Genomic DNA, 19,210 nt, shown 5'->3' with positions numbered 1-19,210 from the left:
ATTTATAAAGCACTTTCAATTGCATTTGATTTGATTGAAAGGTGCAAAACAAGAAAACGTGATTGATTGATTTGGTGGACCATTGAATTTGAACTAATGTATTAGTTGGAAATAAATCATATATGTTCCAGACAGGTAGATATGGATGGTTGGTTGGGTTAGCATTCATGTTTTCTTAAATAACTTGCTAACACGATATATGTACCTTGTGTTTAAAATGTATTTTGGAATTAAAACCCACATGAAAAAAAACATTAATCTTTAAGTTTTATTAAGAATATGGGCAAGTGCAGCACTTACAACAACAAATGATCCTAGAAAACAAAAAAAAGATTTTACCTGGCAAAATGTAGCCAAAAACAAGGCATGACATTTTTTCAGCTGTTTTATGTCATAAACACAGGAGAGAAAATGATTTAGATCAGACTATTTCCTCACTTGCCTCTCAGGGCTTCCTTATAAAAGTGATAAAGGTGACATCAGGCATAAAAGGTAACTTCTTAAACAATCTAAGTGATTACTACTTTAGGTCTATCATCTGTGACATGAACTCGACATTAGTAGCAATATGTTCCCTGAGACATCTTGGAAAACGTGACCGAGTTGTGTCAAAAACCATTTCTCAGCACGACTCCTGTCCGACCTCTTCATCTTTGCTCACCTTTGCAAAATCATGTGTTGTGTGATGGATGGAAGGTGATGGCAAACATGTCACTGAAAGTAAGAGAGGCCTAGTGGAGGAGGATGGGGATTAATGAGGACAGTGCAACATGGTCGCAGCGCAGCCTCATTTGGGAAATGTTAGTGGAGAAATGATGCCTAGAAATTTTATTCCAGTTAAGTTATATTAGCATGATTTTGTGTTTACAGTACACTGTCATTTAGGCTAATGTGTTAAGTAATATTGTGAAACTTAGAACTGAATGCAATGCTGTGTTTTATGAATATGTAATGAGATACGGCTGTGAACATCATTAGTAGTGGCACTGTTGTATGCTTATATCCCCAGTGAGCCGTGTGCATGTAATGTGTGCGTCTATATTTATATGTGTGTTTCTGTGTGTGTGTGTGTGTGTGTGTGTGTGTGTGTGTGTGTATGTGTCTCTGATCCCTGCCAGTTAACTTGTTAATGCTTATTAAACTGTGTACAACACTTGAAACACATTTTTCTTGTTGGTCTTCCGTATGGTGTCAGTCTAGATACACTGCACTCCGGCGTCCTCATTGTGTTGGCAGTTGTTAACACCAACTCCTTTGTGTCGGCAGCTAAAGATGTCAGACTCTGTTCCTAAACATTTGAGCTCATCCAGCCAGATCCTACCAGACCCTACAGAAGAACAGCAGTGAGAACAAAACATGCATTCATGAGATGCTTTTTTCTATATTAAAGTGCAATAACAAAGGTTACAGTTTCCTTTGGTGTTAGCAGTGGTGGATGAAGTACTTTGATCTTTTACTTAAGTAAAAATAGTAAAACCACAAGGTACAGTTACTGTTAAAAGTTAAATATTGCATTCAAACTCTTATGTAAGTAAAACTAGAAGATAGTACTGGTAAAGGAGGGGCTTTTTTAATAAGAGTATATACTGCTGGGTAGCTTAATTTAATATATTACATTATAATTTATAGATATTTTGTAGTTTCATACAAGTGTTCTATATTTTTCTTCCTTTTTATATTTTGTTTTGTAATTACTTATTTACGAATATAAAATATTATGTAGACCATTTTTAAAGTTCAAAACAATGTGTGTGCACACTTACAAACATCAGTTTAGCAACGGAAGTACGAGTGCCAAGCTACGCAAGAGCATTAACCACCAAACATCATGAAAGGAACCGTTCAGTGATGATTTTTAGTGATTGGGTAGAATACATAAGCAAGTGGCAATATAGTGGCCAGATATATACATGTATTTGATGGAGAAACATAGCGTGTAATGTTACACCAGTGAGAAATTACAAGCATACAAGTCACTAGATACTTCCAACTCCGTTATTTGTGTTAATTTACTGAATGTCAAACACCATGATAAGAGGTTTGACCTTATTGAGTTATAAAATGGGCACAACAAACACAAGCATTTTTGAATAGTCCAGTGGTAGTCAACACATTTAATAGCTTGCAGCCGTATATGCAGCCGGTGTTCCGGTTTAACGAGTGACCGTGTTAACTGGTGACTCAGCCGTTGGTGGTTGCACGTAGTAAAGGGAGCCGTTGAAAACACAAACAGAACATTAAGGTGTCCTTGTAAAAGCCCTCAATCCTTTTAAAACACTCATCTATGTTTATTATCTACACCAACCAGTTACTGCTACTACGAGCAACAATGGATGCATTTGACTGAAAGTCACACACATGATGCTCTGAAACAGTCCTGTGGGAATTCTGTAGAAATTGAGTGAGCTGTTTGATTCTGACAACCAAACATGCAGCAACCAGACATTTAATGCTGGTAACAGTTTTCATTAAGTATAAGCCCGCTAACTCGTCTAAATGTCTGGTTCAAAATGTCACTTCCATTGCCGAAATACACACAAATATTTTTGATGACGCTGTCTGTAAAAGGGTCTATAGTACTGTTATCTGTCTCAGTAAATAAAGTTTGAAAAACGTTATTTTAGGAAAAGTAAAACAGCAGTGTATCCATCTGTCCAGTACTTACATTGTGCAGCACCTGCAACTGTAGCACACATAGGTGCTATTGATGAGCACTGTTTTTGGTTTCACAATGGCCAGTATGGACAGGAGGAATGTTTACAGAGACTAATAACTCTTTCAATGTACATATGGGCTTTTGACTATTGTTTGAAAGCTCATTTGAAAAAATGTGAACTTGTCCTTCAGTGTACAGACTTGAGATTGGTACCTATATTGTCATCTCACTCTGAAAAATAATTAGCGCATTTCCCAATATATTGGACAATAATCATGGCATGATGCTCAATAACAACCATTGCTGATGCTGTTATGCAGAACTACTTCAACCCGATCCACCTTACTTACTGTAGTTAAAGTACAAAACCAATTTTCCTCTGCAATGAGGCGTTATAACCAACATTTTAGGTGAGCTCATTTTCTCACTTTTTTGTTCAAATAAAGTGATGTAGGTAGTCTGGATAAACTGCTGGATTGTTAACAAACCTGTCTTATCTTGTTTGGCCCACAAATGAGAGAAAGTAGTGGGAGGGTCAGTGTTACAGTGTGCTCATGTAGAAACATATTATTTAGGATAGGGTATTGTTAAGCATTAGGGGATATTATTATTATATTCTAATATTAGTATTATTATCATCATCATTCATATAATTATAATGGCTACTATTACCACTATTATTGTCGTTCTATTATATCACTGCAGCTGTTAATATTATTTGCAATCATTTTTCTCTTTCTATATCTGCTATGGGAAACAGATCCCTCCTCATTTGACATGATGGAGACTTCTTACCTGGGCTGGCAGTGAAGGTGGAAATGGCAGTTTTGAAGCCCAGCATTTTACAGATCACCTTGCCATCCACAGTATCAAAGCTGTCATCACACACGGTGCCCCAGACTCCATTGTGCTTCACCTCCACTCGCCCTCGAGCTCTCCCCGGCACAAGACGCACAGTTACTGTGGTGACACAAAGTTACAACTGTTTAAAGTTCCTGGTAGCTTAAAGTTATTCTATATTGAAAGTGGCATTTTAGCAGTTTGTTTTTGTAGTAGTAGCTTTTGAAAATATCTCTTGTTCTCAACACTGCTCTCAGGTCAATCATGTGATGAATTACACTCTGGTGGATTTCCTTGGTCTCCCTTGTCTCCTTTGGGACCTGGTGGTCCAGGACGACCTGTGGAGGAAAAATGTTCAAATATATCTTCCAACCAAACTGACATTTTACATGAACTGGTATGAACCTAATCCATCAACTGACTATGTTATACTGTAATGTAAAGAACAGTACAGAACTGGCTACAAAACAAACTGGACTATTAAATTATTCAGTGCAGGAGGTGGCGAGAAGGCTCATTGTCTTTATTTTCTGTAACTCACCACGGGTGAGTGATTACAGATGTCAACATCTATTCTACAGGTGCAATACCTTGTACACTTTTAGTGCATGGGTGAACTTGTAACATAAAAAAAGTTTTTTGTAATTGGTGAACTAACTCATTCCTCTTTCACAGTGAAATACAGACCTGGGGCCAGATAGTTACATTTTTGTATAGATTCACCACTAAAACTGTGTGTACATGAGAGAAATATATTCATACGCATTCTTGCGTATTGAACCACAGACCATCCGATTCTGATGCTTATGTTGTAGTTTAATGTGTTGAGATTAGGGTTGTAACAATATGTGTATTTGGATTGAACAGTTCGGTTCTGGACTTTTGGTTTGGTATGTGCCATTCTTTCGGTACACCCTGGGACCTAAACAGCTATCTATGTCTATTACTCACAAAATTCTGGAGCGTGAGTTTTACCTGAAAAGTTTTGGCAGCACACCAGTTGAGGTATGCTGCAGTATGCTGTTTGTTTCAGCCTGGTTAGCCGGGTTAATCAAGCTCAAGGGACCAGGATTTGTGTAACAGTATACCAACAGTTAAACTGAAGTCTGGTATATCTGTGGATACACTTAAAAATGTAATTTACAACGGCTTCACTAAAGTGTGTCACTTAGTGGAATGAAACAAAAATGGACTGGACGGCGACTCCTTTTGCTTAGTGTTCTGGCAGCCTCCCACTGCAGATTCAGCAGGTCTGAGTCTTATGATGGAGCATTGCAGAATTAGACACTTTACATTAACAAAATAGACATTTATTTATTCATTTTATTTATTTATTATATACACATGCCATTATTTGAGTGCCTTAACTGTGTAAGAATAGTGGTAAATGAAGAAAAGTTATTTTTTGCATTTACTTTGTTTCTTACGAAACAAGATTTCAATTGGACTTCCTGTTAAAATATTTTATTTATTTTATTTTACTACAGTATTAAGTTACATCTCTCACCTTTTATTTAATCTCCTCATAATTTCACTAAAACTCTGTTTACACCTGGTTTGAAGTGTACCTCAATCTTATTTTATAAACAGTACACTAGTTTATGTGTGGGTATTAGGCGTCTGCATGGTTTTTGTGCTTACATATAATTTATACATCTGGCCCCTGGTGTCTGGATTTTTGGGAGGAAAAGTTTTTTTTACACTTAGTTGTTATTTGATGTTTTCTGTAACTTCAAATGCTTTGTGCAACACATCACATATAGAAGAAACCTGTTACCTTAGTACACACTCACCTTCAGTTCCATTGAAACCAGAGGGTCCACTTATACCTGATGACAACAAAATGATATATCTTTAAAAACATTTGCTGGACATCACTGATATATACCCAATAAATAAACGTGAGTAGATTAAATCTATAGTTTAAAGTTAAGTCATGTTTAGAGATTTGATCGTCAATCAAAAAATCTTTTGAATCACTGGACTATAATGTTAAATATGCTTGCAGCAGTTGCATCAGTTGAGTCAGAGCCAACTGAAGCACACTGCATTAAAAACACAACAAGCATGGATTAACAACACATGACACTCAGTATGTGCAGTTTAATTAAATCCCTGCATCTTTGAAGCAAATAAATCATGAGCCAAAGTTTCACTCTTTAGCACCCAGAGTCCATGACAGTTAATTCAGTCTACAGTAAATATCAGCTGTGAATTCAACAGAAAATTAAACCTAACAACATATGAACACCAGCAACTTGCTCACTAAAGAATGAAACCAACCCCAGAACTGTAACATGTATCAAACTTGAATCATGACTAAGACACAGCTGCCAAACACCATACTGAATATGGTACTGTTATACAGGACCTGATATTCATCAGTCAGCAATGATCACAAAGTCTGGCAAACTGGTACACAACTAAATCAGCCTTATACATGAATGCATGTGACGGATTAGTTTATAGTTTTGGTTGGTTTTCTTAAATCTTGGCTTAAAAACGAGAGATCTCCTTCAGCACACTGGAGTGATGTCCATGTGCACCAGCCAGGTTGGTTTAATAACTGCGCTGACTCAAAGTTTGCACAAAATAACTGCTTTCAAAAATCTAATCCAGGTGGTAACATGCTAGAAGGCACAACACACAGCCCTACCAGTGAGGTGCCTGGAAGGGGATCTCCACCAATTTTACACATGAAAGTCTGTTTAACAGATGATGAGGCGCAAAAGCAGTACTATAAAGCCTTAAGTGTCTCCAGAGATAATGATAAATGTCCTCAAGTGATGTCACTTGTCAATTTGGATTATTGCAGTAAAAAAGCTCTGTGGCAAACAAACATTTATGATATTTACACGTTTTGTTAAGATAGACAATCTTTACAAATTAGCCCCACCATGATTTCTGAAGAATAAATGCAATCACCAAAAGTAAAACGCTAATGTTAGGCTATAAAGAAACTACACTACGGTCACATGACTTGAAACCAGACACATACAGTTCACTCACTGTTGCTTAATCTCAGAGCTCTCCTCCTGCCAGTAAGCGGCTCAAGAATGTGATTTGAAGTTTTATTCTTTCAGAATCTCGGCTCTCTGCTTAGTAGCTCTTCCCCTCCACCCGTGCAATACAGGGTGGCCTAATAGCATAGCACACCTGATTCTACAACTCAACAGTCAGCAGTTGAGCTACATTGTGGGTAATGAAGGTGCGAGATTTGGATTTGGGGAGTAACCCTTCTCTTTTACACAATATAGATACATGACAGGCATATAGTTAACTTCATGTTGATTCAGTTTGGGTGGGCACAGTCTGTAGCCTTGTAGCTTGTCTACTTACAGTAAGTGTAGGAACACCTAAAACTGTATTTGAAAAATAAATAAAACTCTTAACAGCAAAGGGAAAACAGCCCGGTAATCAACCTGCCATCTCTTTAAGACTCAGGACTCAACTTACATGAGTTTGATGATTGATACCAATCATTTTTAACTGGGGCTAGACAGTTTGAGTTATTATTTAGTTTATTTCGTTTTGTAAAGACATATGTGCATTGGGACTTTAAGAAATGACTGAAATAGAAAGGTGTGTCTGCAATGACCAAAAGCTTTATTGTGTGATTGAATGAATACTGTTCACAATTGGCTAATCCCCCATCTTGATACCAATGGCCTGTAAAGTGGCATAACTTCATTCAAACTTAAACACAAGCGGTGATCTGCAATAGGCTCAAAGTGATCGTATAAGGCACGTCATACAATCTTGGCCAAAAAAAAAATTAAACTCACCAAGCTGTCAGCAGCAGCTGAGTGGCAGAAAAGTACAGCAGTGTGTATGGTAGTTCTTTTAGCGGTTAGCCAAACACACCATCCAAAACAACTAAAGTGAGCCGCAGAGCGAGAGGTACACAGCAGTGTGTGTTGTGGTATTTCCGTGAGCTGTTAGCCAAACACATAATCCACTGTTATCCCCCCACTGTGGGCACAGAGTATCAGATTGGGCAGCTGGAGATGCACTCCATGTTATCATTAGTGGCCCCTAACGGCCAGGGCCAGTGAGTGAGGAGTCAGCAGGCAGTCAATGGCAGGATAAAACAGGCAATAAAAGTGTTTCTCACCGCAATCACGAGAGGTCCTTAAGCCTGCAACCAAAAGTATTTAGCAGTTCGCTGCTGCAGAACACGGGATTAGCTTTGGACAGACTCAGAGTTGCAAACTCACTCACTCACTCACTCACTCACTCACTCACTCACTCACAAATGCATGCACACACATGACAAATCTACAAACATGTAGATAGAAATTACACGGTGGTGCAATGAAATCTTTAACCAATATCCAAACCCTTACCTTGGACCCCGGGTTCTCCCATATCTCCCTTTGCACCTGGTCCTTGATTCCCAGGGGGCCCGGGGAGCCCAAGTGAACCCTTTGGACCTGTACACACACACACACACATGATTATGAACTGCCATTTATGGTTTTTTTTTGGTGGAAATATATATTTCATAAATGCAAGCTGTGCATATTGTTTTATTCATTTCATGAAACAGCGCTGTGTCAGCAATATAACAGATGATACCCAGAAGTTAAAGGAGGAAGAGAAACTGAAATTCATAATTTCATAACTGCAATCTGCTGATACATTTTCCATCGAGGAAGTGAGCCTCTGTGAGGCATTCAGTGTTTACACACAAAGGAACATATTTTCTGGATTTTTTGCCTGAACAAACATTCCCTTCAGCTCTGCCCTGGTTATAATAAAGCTGTTTTTATAAAAAGAGCACTTTTAAAAAACTATTTTTTAATGTACTGTATTTATTTATCCATCAAATATGTTCATTAAAAAACGACTAATGGCCAGTGTAAACAGTGTTCGGCTGCGTCACATTTCTGCTCGTAGCAGCTGCCGGAGCATCTCATGCGCCTATCTTTTCCTCTTGATGCTATCTTTATTCCCTGGGTCTGCTTTTACCGGAGAATGTGCCACTCTGATGATGACAATAAGAGCAAAACAACTCTAACCTAGTCAATAAATATGGCTGTTAACATGTAGATCTTTAGCAAGAGTAAGCTTAGTTAACCTTAATATTTAAGCATTTGCTAATTACCACAAAACACAAAGCACAGCTGTGGTGATGGGAAAGTCATTAGTTTTGCAGGTATGTGGAAATAAACCAAAAATACCACTAGGGTCCAGTTGACTTAAATTCCAAATTGTTTCTACTGTTTGCAAATATTGTTTATGATGCTTTATAATAAAGTAATGAAGTTATCATGCTTTACCTGAAGCAGACAGAGATTTTAAAGAGTTTGTCACGTCAGTGAATCCAGCTTTGTCTGGATATTACAGCTTGTTTTTCATTTGTCAGTTCTGGTGTGCACTGAAGCATGTCATTTACTATGGATGGGAGACCCTTTTCTGATAAAGCCTCATTTTGTGATTTAAGCTCCTTTTCAAAAAAACATATCTACAGCTTTAATAATAACAACAAGTACATTATTCCACAGATAATCGTAATGAAACCCACCAACTTCACCAGCAACTCCCTGCTCCCCATGTTGGCCTTTGAGTCCCATTTCACCCTTTGGTCCAAGAGGGCCAGCAACACCACTGTCACCTAGAAAGAAAATTACAGGTATGTGATCTACTGATGGACTGTATCTTCTGCTGCTCAACACTACTACTGAAGCATGCTGAAAAATGCACACAAACAGTGACGTTGAATAAGGGGTCACTACCCAAGTCCACAGTTTGTGAACTTCTTTAGACTACACACGTGTGACATATGAATATATTTAATCACATGTCCTTGGAAGTCCAGCTGAACGAGATTGTAAAAGTATACAATTCCGATGTTAGGTCTTGGAGCCCACAATGCTCATTACATCCCACTATACTGACACGCTGTTCTCAAAGTCTGAAATGAAAGGTTTATCCTGACGGTGGTGTTTGAGGAAAGGTTGATACATTAGTAATCCGTATGGAAGTGGCTCAATAAATCTGCTGATTCGATTTGGATTTTTTTTTTTATACCAATTGAATTTTGGCTTGATGGCAGAAGGTCACGATGTCTCCAAAATCCTTAAGACTCATCGTATGAGGATCACAAATATACAAAGTGCATAGCAATCTGAGGCAGTTTGGGGACAAAGTAAGGTTGATACTAGTTTTTCTAGAGCTAGGGCCATAGCCAGACTTTTTAGAAATATACGGTCATGACTCCAGTGCCCCCAAAGCAAACCAAACCCTACACCCTTTAGTTATTCAGTTAACTGTTTAATTTTATTTTCTGTAAGTTAATCACAAGATGGCCTATTTATTGCAAACCCTTCTCTACACTGCAAGAAAAACAATCTGATAGGGATATACTGAATCTTTATTCATTTATCTAAATATTTGTTATTGGTCGTCAAACTTAACCCATCACTAGGGACATTCTTGGCTTTTTAATTTTTCGATCACTTTGGCTGTGTTAATGCATATGGCCTTTTTTTTCAAGTTCACCCTCCGCTCCTAAAAATCATGTACTGTGTAGCCAAAATACAGACACTCAGACAAAAATGTCCAAATTAATACCTAAAATCACAATTTTACAGTAATCAAGTGCATTGGCTTCAAAATTACAATTTTCTACCAGCTATTTTCTCAATCAAATACATGCTATTTACCTGGTTTCATGCACAGAAAATAAGTCAATAGTCAATAATGGTGCTAATCATTGACATATCTCAGACTGTAAAACAAACCATAGCATTCCACAACAGAAACTAAAATTCTCAAAATCAATGAATATTGGGTAGTTGTGATCAAGACTAAAAGTGTTAAATAATATTATTATATAAAGTCATGGCATGATTTTTTTATGCAGACATTTTTGCCCTCAAATTACATTAGAGCATTTTTGTTCAAAGTGAGGCACAAGGGTTAAATATACTGAGTATAAAAACTCATTAATATGCCCACTATCTATAAGGAAGTAATTAAGTAAAAACAGGACATGACCTCAGTGTCCTCAAAGTTAGCGACAGCCTTGTCTGGAGCAAAGTGTTTGTCTTTAGTCTGCCATTTGTTCCTGTGGAGCTTCAAACATACTATTAGCAAATACACACACAAATACAAATGGGTTGCTAAAGGTCATCAAAAATCTTAAATTTGATCAAGGTCTGTTTTTTGGGGGGCTAGTGGGCTCTGCTGGACTGGTAATTTGTCAGCAAGGGTAAAAGTCCAGCCCTGATAGAGATTTCATATAGTAAATGTCAGTGTACTGACTAAGTTGTGAGGGTGTGAAATAATGGCTGCAGCCTCTTTATCAGCCAGTTTTCATCAGACTTCTGACAAGAGATGACAGGTCATCAACGCCAGGATCATCGCCAGACCAGCAGCTGAAAGCTAATGCTTCCTGCTGAACACATATACAGCATATAGCTTTGCTATATCAGCTAAAACCAAATACATTTTTCGTTTGGTGTTGTTTTATTAGGTCAGAGGTTGGCGTGAGGCTATAACAGATTTAATTATCTTTCACCACTCTAATATCAGACCATAAAATATGGTTATTGTTGAGATGATGACCACACTTTTCATATTTAACTGATTTTAACTTCAGCTTTAACTCCTCTCTCCTTCACTCACCTTTCTCTCCTGGCGCGCCTGCATGCCCATCTAAACCAGGAGGTCCTGAGGGCACACACAAAATAATGGCTAGGTTGATAAACTCTGCCTTTACAATTCTGTTCATGTTGTTACAGTTTTATGCTTTGCAGTTTAACCTTAACAGTTGGCCTTAAACCTAAAATCCATCCTCAATATGCTAACAACCACAAAATGCTCTTTGTGATAAATGCAAATTTCCCTGACATTGTGACAACTCACGCACACAAACACAGATTCAATTCAATTCAATTTAATTTTGTTTAGCCCAAAATCACAAATCACAAATTTTCCCCATGATGCCCCAAAAAAGAAAGAAACCTTAGGGAGAGCAACAGAGGAGCGATCCCTCTATCAGGATTGACAGAAGTGTGATAGATGTAATGTGTACAGAATGAACAACATAATAGATTATGACACATTCAATACAATACATACACAGATGTGTGTCCTACCTGGTATGAGGCTGATGTTTGTCAGTTTGCCCTCCAGGTTGTGGGTGCTGGTGTTAAGCAGGTTCAGGTCAGACAACAGCCTGCCCAGCTGACCCTCCTCTCCACATAGGCTCTTGACCTGTTGTCATGGCAACCAACAGAGACATGATTGTGATGTTAATGCTATGCTGTAAGCCATGCTCTCATCAATTAAATGAAAATTAGCAAAGACAGAGAGCGAAACACATTTTTTTTCTTGCATCATCACACAAATTTGACCCTGTTAAATTCGCCCCAAACGGAAAAATAACAATTTGTAGTTTTGGGGCAGTTAGATGCCAGACGTTTTTCTTGACAATTCACTGTGTATCCATCAGCCCATTAGTCTACTTCTGTGCAGCACCTCTGGCTGACAAACTTTTTTTCAAAGATCATACATACAATTTGACATCTGCATTTAACCCATCCTAAGTATTTAGAAGCAGTGGGCTGCTGTGAAGCGCCCCGACATGGTGTCTCACTCAAGGACTTTGAGATACTGTTACAGGTACAGAATGAATGAGTAACCATCTGAATGAGGCAGAAGTGTCTCACGACACTGCTTCATCTCAGTATGTTGTACGCACGTTAAACATAAGAAGGAAGCAGCCGCTGTTCATTCATTACAGAAGTCACTCAAAAGGTGTGGCTCTGTCACAGCAGCGTTTGTCTCACTGGCTGTGTGACGCCATCACACAAACCTACATCGCAGCGGGAGAGGAGCCTCTGCAGGGTTTTGGGGCGTACTCCAAGAGAGCTTTATCCTCATCCATAATCTTCCTCAGAAGGATGACAATGGCAGACATCTGCGCAGTGGTATCCGGGGCTTCTCTGTGCCCTTAAATTAATTTCTATCTGCAAGATGTAAGTCGTCCCTAACTCATTCAGTATTAAATGTGCTAGATGGCAGATGAAGTGTTGTCCGATTGGCACTTTTATACACGTGACAAACAGTGCGCCTCTTATCCGATCATCATGAATAAGTGGGTTGCATGGGGACCATTATTATATATAATCTACATCCCACTGACTGCTTCCCTAGCTGGGCAAGCTAATTCCCCCTAGTTCCAGTGTTTATTCTAAGATAGGCTTACCCAGAATCCAACTCTGTAGTTAACACACACACACATGAAAGAGATTGATATGGCTCTTCTTATCTCACTCTAAGAAAAATAAGCCTATATTCTAAAATGTTGAAGTATTTGTAATGATAAGTAATGATAAGTCATGGTAATTATTCCAAAGCCTTACAGACTTGTTATAATTTAAAAACTGGATAAACAGTTAAAGTAAAAATAAAAAACTAAACATATACTACCTATATACAAAAGTAAAAAGTTCAGTAAAATGTTACATATAAACAGCAGGAGGACCTGGCTCTTCAGGGCCCATAGATGACCCTTCAGGGACTTGGTTTCTTGACTGTTGTTGTAGAGGAGAGTTTGAATGTGGTCATCACCCTGTTCACCAAGAGATTGGATGGGATTGGATGTCAGCTTCTCCAACTTGGGATTAGACAACGAAGACTCCAACATTTTAACTGGGAAAGAGAGGAAAAAAATAACAAGCATGTTTGAAATATCCATAGTACAAACTGGCATAGAAATAATCTTGTTCCTCTTCAATTCATCACATTTAATTATAAATATGTGTCAACAAATAATAATATCTGTAAGCAGTCATACCTTTATAAATGAGAAAGACATTAAGGGCGGTCTGCAAGATGAGGAAAACAACAATCACAATGAAACACCACTGTCTTCTGGGCCTTGCCGGCTTCAGATCTGAAACACACACAGGAAACTGCATTTAACACACCAGAATGGGATCAAACTCCTGCAGCAAACTTGCATCCTTGGAAAATCATTTAGGTGACAAAAAGTAACCTGGTTCATCCAGCTGATGCAAATGCTTTTATAAATTTGCAATGCTCTGAGCATAAAATATTTGGACAACTAGTGGAAATTGTCAGCAGTCAATCACAATGAAAACATAGGGAGAATTATTTTTGTTGGCAGAAATTTCATGAAATGAATGTAGAAATGAACATGTATTGTGTGAGACTTAGTGCCATCTAGTGGTGAGGGTGCAGATAGCAAGCAACAACACATCCATCCGCTCACCTTTCCCTTTCCAAGCGTTCACTTTTGTAAACATGTTTATGCTTGTTGAAAAGTGCATATAATTGTCTTCAACTTGAATAATCTTCACTTCACCTGGTTCACTTTAGTATCTCCACTGTGTCATTTATTATCACGTTGCAGCGTGCATCTCCTCTGCTCTCTCTGTCACACACACACACACACACACACACACACACACACACACACACACACACACACACACACACACACACACACAGTATCTCCACACGCTCACTTCCGTGTGCGTGTTTTAGCGTCTATAGTGTGTGTGTGTGTGTGTGTGTGTGTGTGTGTGTGTGTGTGTGTGTGTGTGTGTGTGTGTGTGACAGAGACAGCAGAGGAGATGCACGCTGCAACGTGATAATAAATGACACCAAAATATTAAAAAGTATCAATAAAAGGCACCAGTAAGGTTGCGGCTTATCAATACTCCGGTCTTTAAATATTTTGCACTGAGTCCCTTTTAATACCCGGTTTTGGTACTTATCCCTACCTGCAGATAACTTCAACACGTGAAAGGCTCTGACTACAGCTAGTGTTCAGTTTGTCCATTCTGTGCTACTGTAGAAACTTGGAGGTGCAACATGATGGACTCCGTGAAAGAGACCCGCTCCCTATGTAGATATAAATGGCTTTATCTAAGCTAACAAAACATTCTTAGTTTCAGGTCATTATACATTAATGAAAACATTATTATGAAAATATATCCCATGTCTGCCAATTAAGCCCTCTAAATGTTACACACTGTTCATTTAAGGAAAGATTTGGGTCTAAAACAGACCTCTATGTAGCAGACATGTTGACCTATCAAAACAGTAATAGCACAGGCTTGACTAATTATAATATTAACTATTGCTCTGTTCCATTTGTTAAGCTCTAATAAACCCACTGCGCACTGCCTGCCCAGCACCTAATGCCATGCAAGGTTAGTGTAGCTGGTGAACATATAGCATAGCAATTAAAAGAGCTAAATGTGGGTTTTTCTCAGGAGTTGGTGGAGCTAAAACATCAATATTGGATTCATCAAGAGGACACAAATGGACTGCAAATAAATGTTTATGTTTGTCTGTGTCTGCTGGATAGGTAACTGTTTGCTAATTAGCTATATAACTTTATGAGCTGATATGTCAGCTTTAAGTCTATTGCTACGCTACCTCCATGTAGCCAAACAAATCAGTTAATGCAGGTTTAATCTTCTTAGTTCCACCTACAAAAACATCTGCTGTGACAGAGGTTTGTTGAGTGCTGCACTGCTGTACTTGCTGTAAGGTTGGTTTGTCAAAGTATCTTTTCGAAAAAAATAAATACCAAAAGCTGTGAAGGTGGGAGGAGAATTTAAACTCACTTGGTAAGTCATTACTTACTTTGTATGGAGGGAGATGCTTTTAATTAACATATTGTTTGATGTTGAAAACATTTAGAAATCTTTTCTTACTTTACAGTAAAATATCTACAAAATTGTTCTGTGTGACTTGTGGTTTATACCAAAACAGTGAGTCCCCTGATAACATAGGCCTTGTGTTTGGAAGCTTTAAGCAAGTAAATTGCTGCCATAACTATCATACACTGAGGTTTTATAAATACAAATAAACACTGTTTGTCACTATCAAAATACTAAAAAGCAGTGTTAAAAGCCAGAGCCCTGCCAGCATTAAGCAGCTAGCCAAACAGAGACAGGTGCTGTTTAGTAGGTTGAGTTTTAATTATATTTTAGGTGGCATCAAAAAGCTAAAAAAGGAAACACTGAAACTGCTTTACAGGAAACAAATTATTTTGTTTTGATTGGCTATGGAGTGCCTCAAGGATCAGTTCAGTGCATCTTATTTTCTATTTATATGCTTAATATTCTTTCTTTTAAGATCTCTTTCCACGTTTATGTGGACGAAACTAAACAGTTATATTGAGAAGGAGGAGAAATCCCATTCAAAAATATACTAAGTTAATTTATGCCTGACTTGTATGAGAGGCTAAATGTCCCAAAATTTCTTAATTTGGTGGACAAGTGGTTAAGGTGCATACCATGTAACTGTGTATATATAGAAATGTAAATAGAATAAGACCCAGAGGTTTTTATTATTAGACCCAGTTTAAAAAAGGTAATTAAACATTTCTAGAATTCGACCAATTTGAAAGTGTAAGTACATACAAAGTGAAAGTGTGTCATCACCATACTGTAATTCATTATACTCCTGTTGAGTTATACTCGTCTGCAGATGATTCACAAGTTAGGTTCAGGTTCTAACTAGACGTTGCAGCAAATGAGTTGAGTATCCATGTAGTAAATTAAAGTCTGTTAACTGCATGTTCCTAGAAATAAAATCCTATGAATCAGGTTAACATGTTTTCCAAGTGCAAATAGCAACTCAATCTATTTGTTTTGAGATACTCACCATCAGGCTGGAAACTGTAGAGATCAGTGCTGTGTGACATGTCAAACAGCGGGTTACTCTGGGTGAATGAGACTCCATCCCTTGTCTGATCCACTGATGTCTCCATGTTCTCTAGAGTCCAGAATCACCTTTACTTCCTACTTCAGGAACTCTTATATCACACAGTGCATGATGTCGGGAAAACACAACTCACCCCAGATTGCAACAGAACCTGTAAAAGAACTCACATGGATTGAAGGAGAGGAAGTAACTATATCTGATTTGTAGCTGAGGTAGCCAAAATGCAGCAGCTCACATGCAGAAGAGTAGAATGAGGAAGTTGTTACTCAAACCACAGACGCAAGACGGCCTTGCAAAACAGTAAATGAAATAAACTTCACTATTTTTCATCAATTTTAAAATGACTGGTGCTTTATTGTGTTACTGTAATAGCAAATGTCTATATCGTATATATTTCTACTCAGTATATTGTATTCATGCATAAGTACTTCTGCTCTGAAGTCTGTTGAGCTTCACTGTGTCTCTGTTGTGCAAAAGAAAAATTCTCCCTTGCCTGTTCACAAAGATAACTAACTGTGTTGTATGAGAATGTTCATGCCAAGGCCATTGGGCCACTTGTTTTGGTTGCTGGCCGTTTGCTTTTCATTGTTGTTTCTATCAGTCTGAGACCAAATGTCTGTAACATTGACCATCGGCCCCCACCTTTGCTCATTCTGTATAAAGAAAGCGCGTTCCCTTTTTTCTTGGTTCTTCCTCACTGAGACTGTATGCATTCTGTTGTGATGATTGAACCTTCCCTGCGCAGAGAATAAATACTTAAAAGACAACCTCTGGTTTTTGGTATTCCTTATTTCAGCATTAAAAGACTCATGCAAAGCGGGTATGGAATTTTTTCCACCACATTACTTATTGTGTTACTTTGTTTGCTTCATCATCATGTCCACTAGTTTATCGACATCTCATACTGTAACAATCTAGAATAGAGTAGAACACGGCAAGTTGAGTCAGTCACATACAAAATTAATTGTTATATAAATAATTGTGTGTACACACACAAAGCAGAGCAATACATTACATTACATTACAGTCATTTAGCAGACGCTTTTATCCAAAGCGACTTACAATAAGTGCATTCAACATTGGTAATCAAAAGAACTACTAGTCACCAGAAGTCATAAGTACATTTCCTTTTCCAAACAAGCATCTAAGAGCATGAAGCAGAGCATAACTCAGAGCCAAAGTACAGTGCAAAAACAAAGAAAAACAGATAGTGCAAAAAGTAATACAAATACAATAAGTGCAACAAGCTAGTATGAATACAATAAGTGCTAAGTGGAAGGCTCAGGGTAGCACTTGCTGAAGAGGTGGGTTTTCAGCCTGCGCCGAAAGATGGGCAGCGACTCTGCTGTCCTGACGTCAGTGGGAAGTTCATTCCACCACTGTGGGGCCAGGACAGAAAACAGCCGTGACCGGGTCGATCGGCCGCCAGGACCTCTGAGCGACGGGGCAACCAATCGCCCCGAGGCAGCAGAGCGAAGTGGTCGGGCGGGGGTGTAGGGCTTGACCATGGCCTGGAGATAGGAAGGAGCTGTTCCTTTCACTACCCTGTAGGCTAGCACCAGAGTCTTAAACTGGATGCAAGCTCTTACAGGTAGCCAGTGTAGAGAACGGAGAAAGGAAGTTGTGTGGGAGAACTTGGGGCGATTGAACACCAGGCGAGCTGTGGCTTTCTGGACAAGCTCCAAAGGTCTGATGGCCGTCGCCGGGGCTCTGACAAGAGCCTGGATGAGAACCTGCGCTGTCTCGTCAGTGAGGAAGGGACGAATCCTCCTGATGTTGTAGAGCAGGAATCTGCAGGAGCGTGTAACGGATGAAATGTTTGCTGAGAATGACAGTTGGTCGTCCAGGGTCACACCCAGGTTCCTCGCAGTCCGAGTGGGCGTCACCACGGTATCATTAATGGTGATGGACAGGTCCCGGTGCGGGCAACCCTTCCCTGGAAGGAACAGTAGCTCGGTTTTGTCTAGGTTGAGCTTGAGGTGGTGTGTCGTCATCCACTTTGAGATGTCAGCCAAGCACGCAGCGATGCGTGTCTCCACTTGGGTGTCACCGGGGGGAAATGACAATACACAGAGTCTGACCTGAACTTGAGATTGCACTTGAGTTCCTGCAAATCTTAAAAAAAAAAAAAATACACCTAGAGACCAGCTCTTTTGGGAAATTGCTGAGCCTTTTTAAAACTGTATATGTGTGACTTGATTATGTCTTCAGCAGGAACCAATTGGCTTCGGGCTGAGAGTCAGAGACAGGGTTGGGAAATCAGAAAGTATGGAAAGACTGGCTAACACATTGTTAATTTTTGTCTTATCATAGGAGTTTTTGACAATAATAAAAAAGAATAATACTTTAAGATTTATTTGTTGAATATAGACGGAGGAAATTAAATTTCAAAAACAGGGATTCCCTGCCACACAGGCTTGATTTGTTACAGTCAAATGGCTGAGGGGACTGCTCTTTATGTCTGAATGGTCTTTGATGCTTTTAACTTTTCTTCTTAACAAAGATCCCTCTGAGCAACAGTTGGGTAAGAATAGAAGAAAACAGCAGTCATTGGTAAAAGAAACAGGAAGCTTACCATCGAAATGTGTGCAGATTTAAACAGGAACAAATGCCTGTTTCAGGGTAAAGTTGTTCATGATAATGCTGCCAATGATTAGCTGGAATATTTACAGGAGTGTTACTTAAACTAAGCTCTTTTTGAAACTTTACAATAGAAATAGGGTTAGCCCTATTGGATATTAGCAGTATATTTTTTTAACCTCTTCAATGCAACCATTGACTGCAGAGGGCCTAAAGGAAGAACAGCAACCCAAAATATTTAGAGCCAAAATGCAAATACCGTTGTGGTTCAATTAGGGTCATTCATGCTTTTATAGACTGGAAAACAAATTCAAAATCAAAGGGTATCAATGGTTTCTGGGATGTAACACTGTGGGGACATCGACTAAATGTTATTTCTTATCATTTAATTTATCGTCTTTAGAGTCCAAAATAATT

At 38.7% G+C, this 19,210-nt stretch overlaps 1 protein-coding gene across 1 annotated transcript; it reads right to left on the bottom strand.

Moving 5' to 3' along the window:
• Positions 1 to 254: 254 nt before the first annotated feature.
• Positions 255 to 16,364, bottom strand: marco (macrophage receptor with collagenous structure). Its single transcript, XM_068725219.1, has 11 exons — positions 16,154 to 16,364; positions 13,305 to 13,403; positions 12,993 to 13,159; positions 11,602 to 11,719; positions 11,129 to 11,173; positions 9,024 to 9,113; positions 7,843 to 7,929; positions 5,290 to 5,325; positions 3,775 to 3,834; positions 3,452 to 3,616; positions 255 to 1,327 (listed from the first exon to the last, which is right to left on the bottom strand). Exons 1-11 carry the CDS (start codon positions 16,257 to 16,259, stop codon positions 1,197 to 1,199), a joined length of 1,104 nt encoding a protein of 367 aa, XP_068581320.1. The 5' UTR covers positions 16,260 to 16,364; the 3' UTR covers positions 255 to 1,196.
• Between the last annotated feature and the right edge of the window lie 2,846 nt (positions 16,365 to 19,210).

Source organism: Cebidichthys violaceus, unplaced genomic scaffold, assembly GCF_023349555.1.
Source record: "Cebidichthys violaceus isolate CVI_PGR_0920_01 unplaced genomic scaffold, fCebVio1.0.p SCAF_34, whole genome shotgun sequence".
Lineage (NCBI taxonomy): Eukaryota > Metazoa > Chordata > Actinopteri > Perciformes > Stichaeidae > Cebidichthys > Cebidichthys violaceus.
This window is presented reverse-complemented; position numbering and strand designations above follow the sequence as displayed.

Bases quoted from the DNA above. Each gene is read 5' to 3' on its own strand.
- marco (XM_068725219.1), bottom strand. From the start codon at position 16,259: ATGGAGACATCAGTGGATCAGACAAGGGATGGAGTCTCATTCACCCAG. The intron at 11,174-11,601 runs GTAGGACACACA...GTGTGCCCTCAG, and splicing joins AAACATCAGCCTCATACCAG to GACCTCCTGGTTTAGATGGG. The intron at 5,326-7,842 runs GTAAGGGTTTGG...TGTTGTCATCAG, and splicing joins GGGAGAACCCGGGGTCCAAG to GTATAAGTGGACCCTCTGGT.